The sequence below is a fragment of the Lolium perenne genome, chromosome 1 (assembly GCF_019359855.2).
Source record: "Lolium perenne isolate Kyuss_39 chromosome 1, Kyuss_2.0, whole genome shotgun sequence".
Lineage (NCBI taxonomy): Eukaryota > Viridiplantae > Streptophyta > Magnoliopsida > Poales > Poaceae > Lolium > Lolium perenne.
This window is the reverse complement of record NC_067244.2, coordinates 229,974,586-229,982,855: the sequence shown is the minus strand read 5'-3', so window position 1 is coordinate 229,982,855 and position 8,270 is coordinate 229,974,586. Positions and strand designations below refer to the sequence as shown.

The 8,270-nt window shown below is 50.0% G+C and overlaps 1 protein-coding gene across 2 annotated transcripts; it reads left to right on the top strand.

Annotated features, from left to right (window-relative positions):
• Positions 1-1,422: 1,422 nt before the first annotated feature.
• Positions 1,423-4,416, top strand: LOC127326666 (protein IQ-DOMAIN 27). Of its 2 annotated transcripts, none has more exons than XM_051353469.2 (4): positions 1,423-1,601; positions 2,482-2,791; positions 3,323-3,496; positions 3,590-4,416. In XM_051353469.2, exons 2-4 carry the CDS (start codon positions 2,498-2,500, stop codon positions 4,208-4,210), a joined length of 1,089 nt encoding a protein of 362 aa, XP_051209429.1. In that variant the 5' UTR covers positions 1,423-1,601; positions 2,482-2,497; the 3' UTR covers positions 4,211-4,416. The 2 variants fall into 2 exon arrangements, with proteins under 2 accessions (XP_051209429.1, XP_051209424.1); XM_051353464.2 differs by lacking the exon at positions 1,423-1,601 and adding an exon at positions 1,661-2,366.
• Positions 4,417-8,270: the final 3,854 nt, after the last annotated feature.

Sequence of the window (8,270 nt, the reverse complement as noted above, 5' to 3'; positions counted from 1 at the left end):
AGTTGCTAGCTACCAGGAACCCAAACATACAATGGCCGAGTTCCGAGCCTTTCCTTGCCTCCAAGAGGCGTCACACCGCCACCTCGTGCCCTCCAACGTGTCGTCGTGGTGAACGAGCAGATGCCATGGGATGGCTTAAGTTGGGGCCGAATGGGCGCTAGAGGATTCGGGGGAGGGTTTGTGATTAGATGGGATGAACTTCCGGATGCTTTCCTCAAAAAATCAGCCAAAGGCAGTGATACAAGAAGAAACACACAAGGAAGAACTCTGCTCTAGATCACTCTCTTCATTGATCTCAACAGGATACAAGTTTATGGATACAAGGTTCATCGTCCAACAGGTTCCGTGCCCGCAAAGGGCAGTGCCCCCTCTCCTTATATAGGGGAGAGGGTGGCTTACAGAGCAAGAAACCCTAATGGCATCTTTGGCTGGACAAACTACTTTACAAAGTGACTTTAATCATAGATGACGTCGGGGTCTTCTTTAATCAGGGAAGCTGACGTCCTCCGGCTTCTTTCGGCGTCATCTTCCTCTTTGGCGCCAGGGCTTCGTTTAAAGCTACTTTGCTTAGCTCATCTTTGTCCTCTAGCTCTGAAGAGAATCTTTGACCAGTCTTGCCGACATGCTCTTCTTACCGGTAGCCCGATGTCTTCTTTACCCGGTTCCGGTATACCCCTCTTGGGGATACCGGCTTAGCTTTAGTTAGCCAAACATCCATCTTTGTGCTCCGGTATAAACATTAAACCGGTATCTTGATGGCTCAAACCATCCGGTTTGGCATGCCTTTGTCGCTACTGAATCATGGACTCCGGCGAACGAGTCGACGTGCAGGTTTTTTGTTTTGATCTGTGGAGTTGCTCCAGCTTTTGATACAAATACGTGTAGTTACTTCAGTTTTTGGTATAAATATGCGGAGTTGGTTCCGTAGAATACAAAAACATGGATTTGTTGTTTATTTACATCCCACTGCCACCGATAAGTGACCAAAATGTTACGCACGTTTTATCTTTCTCCCCCTCATCTCTCGGGCAAATTTCCCAATGTCCAGACTCTCCCCAATTTGACTTCACCCCAGCGTGATTCACGCCTGCCACCACCGAATTGAAGCCGCCGGTAAACGAATGAACTTACCTTCAGCCGAAATCAAACTTGTTTGAATCATTGTTGTTGCCGTAAATAGAGTTGCAGCTCACTACCGCCACCGCCGGGAGCTGACTGTCGCCGCCACTACGTCGCACGCCACCTCACCCGCGACGAAGTTGGTTGAGGCGGTCACACACAGCAGAGAGCTACGCGCGCGCTCGCACGCAGGGTGGGAACCGGGAGGCGGCTAAAGTCGTGGGAAGTAGCGTAGGGGGCGCTGGGCACTAGGCGATACGGCTCCACGATCTCGTCCCCTGTGCGTGTACCTATCCTAGTATCGAGTAGCACTAGCACTCCGGCACCACCCCTCCCGGCGCCGGAGATATAATCATTTGCCGGATCCGATCTCGGCTTGAGCTCTTGGCCACACCCTCCGTCCTCGTAGCTGCGCTCCAAAAGCCGCGCTCGGCGATGAGATCCGGCGGCCCACTTGCTGGCGACGAGATTTTTGAGGCGAGGTGAGAAATCATTGCGAGTTCGCGTTGGCGTTCCCATTTTCCTTCATCGTTTTGCTCGTGTCGCGCGTTTCGGCCTCGGCCGTCGATCTATGCCATCCCTGGCATCATCGTTTGTTGCCTTGCGCTCGGCCTCGCATCCCAGGCGCCGCTGCTGGGGGGCAACTAGGAGGAATCTTCTCTTCTCCTCACCAAACCCACCCCTCCGCCTGTGAAACGCTGACGCCTACCTTGTTACTGGTGACAGGCCCAACACGCGTCTCCCCCACAATCCTCTCCTCCCCACGCCGCTCCTCTTCTTCGTGTTTCTTGCACCGTGTTTCCCTGTTTGCCGTCTGAAAAGCTCGTCGTCCCGGAAAACAGGTTTCCTCTTCCGGCCATCACGCAGGCGACGCCGCTTCTTCTTCTGGAGCCCTGCGATCTCCCACCAACTCCGCTTCCGTCTTGGCTCTACGCCGCTTCCACTTTTCTGCTTGGGCTCCAGCAGAGCACAACGCCCTCCTTTTCTCATCTCCTCTCTCGGTTTCCTTCTCTGCCCAGTCCCATGTTTCCTGGCCGCACACCTCTGTAAAGGCTTCTCCTCTTTTACCACCCCACAAAGCTGAGAAAGATTTTCTTTTGTTTTTTCCTGCTTGCTTGAGTTCAAAAGCGGGAGTTTTTGCTTTGCTCCAACTGCTGTTTCAAATCGCTCACGGTGCCCCCCAAAAGCTTCTCCAGCTTCCTAGTTTTTGCTCCGGCTTTTCAGCTTTCGACAACTCGTTTCCACAGGTTCCGACGCAACCATTAGCATTCATTTCCTCTCTTCTTGCAGTTCATTTGTATACCCTTTCTCTAACTTTATTCGTAAATCTTCACGCGAACTCTGACGGTCTTCTTCTTGCAGATAGGCGTGCTTGGTCATGGGGCGCGCCATGAGATGGCTCAAGAAGGTACTCACCGGCGGAAAGAAGGAAGGGGACCGGGACCGGGGCAAGGACCAGAGTGCCGCAGTCGCCAGCGCCGTGGTCGCGCCCATCGAGAGGAGGAGGTGGAGCTTCGCCAAGGCCAGGAGCAGCGTCGCCGACGCCAGCCGGAGGCCCTCCGTCACAGCCGTCGTCGCAGGGGAGCTCTACCAGGTCAGGCCGTGCGGCTGCGGCCAGGACCGCCACGTCGAGGCCGCCATCCTCATCCAGAAGGCCTTCAGAGGATACCTGGTACGACTCACCCTGCTGTGCTGTTCATGGCTTCTCGTTTTCTTGCATCTTGCGTCTTCTTCAAAACAAGGAGTATCAAATCGGGTTTGGTTTTCTGATGAACATGCTGCATATGTTCAAATTTTTTGCTACCAGGTGACTTTCGGCATACTGTATATTATCTTTGTTTATCTCTCGATACAGTTCTAAGCAATTGATGAATAGATGCACGGCATATTGGCAGATAGCTCTGCATTTGCATTGGCCGGTGGATTTGACTTCGCTTTGCTTGCATCCTGTTGCAACGCCTGCTTGTCTTTTCCTCTGGCCGGGTCGTTAGCTCGTAGTAGCACTGCTCATTTGTTTAACCTGCTGCTGCTGAGGATATATCTTTGTTTAGTTCACAACACCGTAGCTAGCTGCACACCGTGACACGAGCCTACTCCATGCACTCGTCATCGCAATTACTACAGTATTAAATTCTTCAATGTCAGAGTTTGAATTTTGTCAATGTGAATGTGAAATTTTGAATTTTGTACTGCTTACGTGCAGGCTCGGAAGGCGCTCCGTGCTCTGAAATCGCTCGTCAAGCTCCAGGCTCTGGTGCGAGGCTACCTCGTGCGGAGGCAGACGGCCAGGACGCTGCACCGGCTCCAGGCGCTCATGAGGCTCCAGGCCTCCTCGCACGCTCTCAAGAACCCGTCGTCACGGAGATCCATCGAACAAGTGAGAATCGTTCACCGTAATTCTGTTTTTCGTTCGATGATGAATGAGCGGCATTTCGTCCACAGATTGAACTGAACAGTTTTTGATGCGCAGGAGCGGAAGACGTCGCTGCCGGTGACGCACCGCCGGAGGCTGTCGGAGGGGGGCGACGCCGGCTTCGACCGCAGCCCTCGGATCGTGGAGATGGACACGTGCCAGCTGCGGTGCCGGTCGTCCCGCATCCCTGGCCGGTACGCCGCCGCCGACCCGCACTCCGCTCCGCCGGTGGCCTCCCCGCTCCACTACTTCTGCAAGCCGCCGTCGCGCCTCCAGCTCCGTGAGCTCGAACAGCGGGAGCTGCCCAAGACGACCCACAACACGCCTCGCCTCAGCGTCGGCGCGCTCCCGGCCGTGGGCGGCTCGCCGGCGAAGGCCCGGCCCTCCTGCGGCGGCGGGCGGGAGTCCAACAGCCCGCGGTACATGGCGGACACGGCCTCCTCCGTGGCGCGCACGCGGTGCCACAGCGCGCCGCGGCAGCGTCACGCCGCGCCAGGCGAACCAAAGCCAGCTGCGCTTGGGCGCGCCGTGTCCAGGAAGACGATGCCGCCGCAGCAGTACCAGCAGACGCAGGACAGCTTCAGCTTTCAGAGCTCGGAGGCCACGAGCCGCGTGGAGGATTACTCGGAGATCAGCGACGAGGTGACCAGAGACTACTACCTCGACCAGCTCTGGTGATCGTTCGATCGCTCGCTCATCTGGGCGGCGCTACTGATTAGGGAAACAATTTTAACATCATCTTGGTATATATTAGTACGAGTAGTATTTAGGATTAACCGATGCTTAGTTCATGGCACCACATTATCTTCATGAGATATACTGCCAGTGTAGCTCAAGCATGCCAAAAGATCGAGAAGGGAATAAATATCCGTTCTTCTGCTAAACCATTTTGAGAAAACGAGGCCAAAGTTCTTGAATTCAACATTGTGATTACTTCTTCGGGTCCTTCCAGAATTCAATGCCAATTCTGAAACCGTTTGGGAAAAAGAGGCCGCAGTAGCACATGACACCGACGCCTCCTCTAAAAAAAAGCGAACAAAAAATCTGTAAAAACAGTAGGTCGTCAGATGCGCTGACGGAGAGGTACAAAGGGCATGGAAACTGAGAAGAAGCTGGAGATTAATGGACATACGGCCGAGCTCCGTTGCAGTGAAGACAAAGCTTTGTGGTCGTTTGGCACCTACGTACAGCACCGGCACCGGCACAGCCACTCAACCGCACCGCTTTAACCATCGCTTAAATGTAGCAGACGTACGTGCTACCTTGCTCTGATGTGAAGCATCAGGAGGAGGCAGCGATTGTGAAAATGGCAAGGGGCAGTCCTAGATGGTTTCATCATATGGCTGTCTGCTATGTTGAGTTCTTGACATGACACGCTAGTAGAGAGGTTCGGCAGAGATTCAATGCCGGTGCAGATTTGGACGACGAGGACGAAGATCACGTCCTTGTCGATCTCCATATTTCGTTCCAGACGGCTTTAATGTCACCGACGGGGTACAGTACCAGGCAGGTGCACGATATCGTAGCTTGCCTAAGAGCATCCCCACTCGTTGGCGCTCCCCACGCCTAAATCCGGCGAAATTTTCGTCCGGATTGGAGGAAGATTTGGCGTGGGGAAGAGTAGTTTCCCAGTCGTGTGCTCCCCAAGCGGCGTTTCTAGGGAAAAAAAGGATGGCTCGGGGAATCCGGACGAAAGAGGAGACACGTGGGCGTGGGCGGTTGGTTTAGCTTCATCCGGAGTCCCCGGGAGACCCCCGAGAAACCGAGGATGGCATGGGGAGTCCGGACGAAAATAGGCTCAAATCCGGACCAAAACGAGGAACCGGGGGCCTGACTTGGCCTTTTTCGCCTTCCGGATGAAAAAAAGTGGCAGTGGGGGGCTCTGTGGGGAGACGAGTGGAGATGCTCTAAGACGGCCACATGGGTCATACGTATATCTTCTTTCTTTTGGGTTCATTTTTTTTTAAGGAACGGACAGTGGAAGTGCCAATCGATTAGATAGAAATAGAGTGTTAATTACAAAAGGATCGCAAGTGAACCAAACGGCAAGAAGAAACAAAGGAAACTAGCAGCAAGCCGGTGGGCGGTAGCCTGCATTCCTGTCTCCGAGGTCTTGGGTGTGCGAGTTCGCCCTATGGGCGATATCCTCCTTAACGAGAGGCGCCACGGCCGCTAGCTGCAAGGCAGTGTTCTGAAACACCGGCATGTTCCTCTCATTCCAAACACCCACATGGAGTAGATGATCGTCCCACTAACCTCCCACTTCTTCTCCTTCGGGAGGTGGGAGATCATCTCATCCCACCAATCGTTGAGTGACTTCCCGCCCGGAGGCGGTGTGACGCCGAAGGTCCCATTCCAAGTGAAGATCTGCTCCCTAACAGTGGTGGAGAAGTGATAGTCAAGGGTGAGGTGCTGCACCGTCTCTTGGTGGATATGACACAACTTGCGGATTGGGTCGTGAGGCCATCTCCGGAGCGCGTCAAACTGTGACATTGAAGAAGGCACACCATGAGAGGTCGTGAATGCGAGGTTGTCAGCCTTGAGAGCTTTGCTGTGCAGGGCTAGCCATGCAAAGAACTTGAATTTGGCCATCATCTTACAAAATGCAAAATATCTAAGATTAGTATTATTAGTTTTCGAGCAACTTTTCGATCTTAAAATATTTTTGTATAAGAGAAAACTGAACTTTTGTTTTCTTCCACCAAGGCCAAGACGAGGTTGTCCTATGTGTTGAACTGTTTGGCGGTGGGAAAGACCAATTTACAATTTGCTATTTGGATTTTTTTCACACTATAGGAGACTCTCAAATGCTGAATGAAAACATGTCGAGGAGTACAAAAGAAGACTCTTTGGTTGGAAAGGAAAATTGCGCTGTCTTTGCGGAAGGTAAGTGCTCATCAACTCAATACTAAATAATATGGTACTTACCAAACTACTACTCACCCTAGTAGTGAAAACGCATACCCTTTGTTCCCGAGAGAAATGCTTAGGCGATTAGGGCTTCCTTGCCTCCCATCCCGTCTGCAGGGTCCGTTGATCTTCCTCGCCTCCTTTGGCCTTAGGGCCATGGAGGCGTGGGTGGATCACGGTCCTTGTCGGCGGGATGACACTGTTTTATAATGTTTTTCTTAGTATGCTTAGGGTTTGTGTCCCACCCTTGAAGACGCGGCCGAAGAGGGTTTGGAGGTTTGTCTCTAGCGGATCATGCTAGATTTGGCCGGTGTTACTTCTGATCTACGCTTCTCTTCATCAGCGATGGTTACTACACTTGTGCACTATGCCTTTGGGGCCTTGGTACTACAACAAGCTATACTACGCCAAACTTTGCCTAGCTCCAATGAAGAAGGCGTGGATGGTGCTGGGTTTTCAACTCATTCGAGTGCATGTAGTCGTCGCTAGGTCGTTCAAGGTCATGTTTGTAATTTATATTACTTTTGGAGATTCCTTGTGTTGTTGTTGAGGATTATGAGTAGATCTGTGGACTTTTTTGCAAAAAGTAACATGGTACTCTATATGATTTATTACTTCAAGCTACCTAAAAGAGTGTTGCAAAGATTGGGTTAGTCCTCGATCAAAAATCCTTTGGCAAGGAGATAATTAAAAAAGGAATTTTTGGTTAGGTAATTGGAGTGCGGTTTGCCGCACTAATAAACAAGGGGTGCTAGTGATTCATGACCTTGAGGTCAAGAATAGAGCTTTTCTAGGTAAATGGATTTTAAAGCTTCTTACCGAAGGCGGGTGTGGCAAACTCTTTTAAAAAAGTACATAGACCCATGTGATTTCTTCCGACTTCATTGGAGAGCTGAGGACTCACATTTGTGGGCTGAAATAATGGTGATGAAGAAATGTTACTTCCCATTTGGTTCATTCACAATTAAAGATGGTCGAAAATAAGATTCCGGGAGGATAAATGGTTGTGTACTGCTACACTCCGGGAACAATATCCAAATCTATACAACATTGTTCGTTATAAGAATGGTACAATCGCTAAGTGTTGAAGTCCTCCATAGTAATTGTGATATTCAAAAGAGATCTAGTTGGCACCAGATTTGCATCATGGAATTCCTTACTCCAACATTAAACTTAATCCAGTTGATGTTGACGATAAGGGACTAACAAATTTCGTTGGAATCTACATATGATTGGCAAATTCTCTGTTGGTTCTATGTATAGAGCACTAACACAACTAGACGTGCTAGTCGATAATAACATAAAAGGGAAGACGAAGATTCCAATAAAGAAAAAGTCTTTGCATGGTATCTTCGTAGAGGTGTAATCATAACCAAGGATAATCTTGTAAAATGCAATGAGAATATTAAACATTTAAGCTTCAAGTGCAAATTTATAAGATATATATGGTTGGTCATCCAAGTAGGTTCGAGTTTGTACCCACCACGTAGCATTCCTAATATATTTGGAGATTGATGCTTAGCCATCTTAGTTGATGAATTCTGATCCATCGGATTGATGAATCATAGCTACTCCCTCCATACTGATTTACATGGCATTTAGGCATTTCGAGAAAAAAGTATGACTATAAATTTGGTCAACAAAATATAAGATACATGTCATAAAAATTAATACACTAGATTCATATTCAAAAGAAGTTTCTAATAGTATAGTTTTTTTGATAAATATCTCATTTTTTTGATCAAATTAGTAGTCAAGGTTTTTTTATCGAAATACGTAATTGCCTGTAAACCGGTATGCTAGGAGTACAAATGAACCTAGTATGACA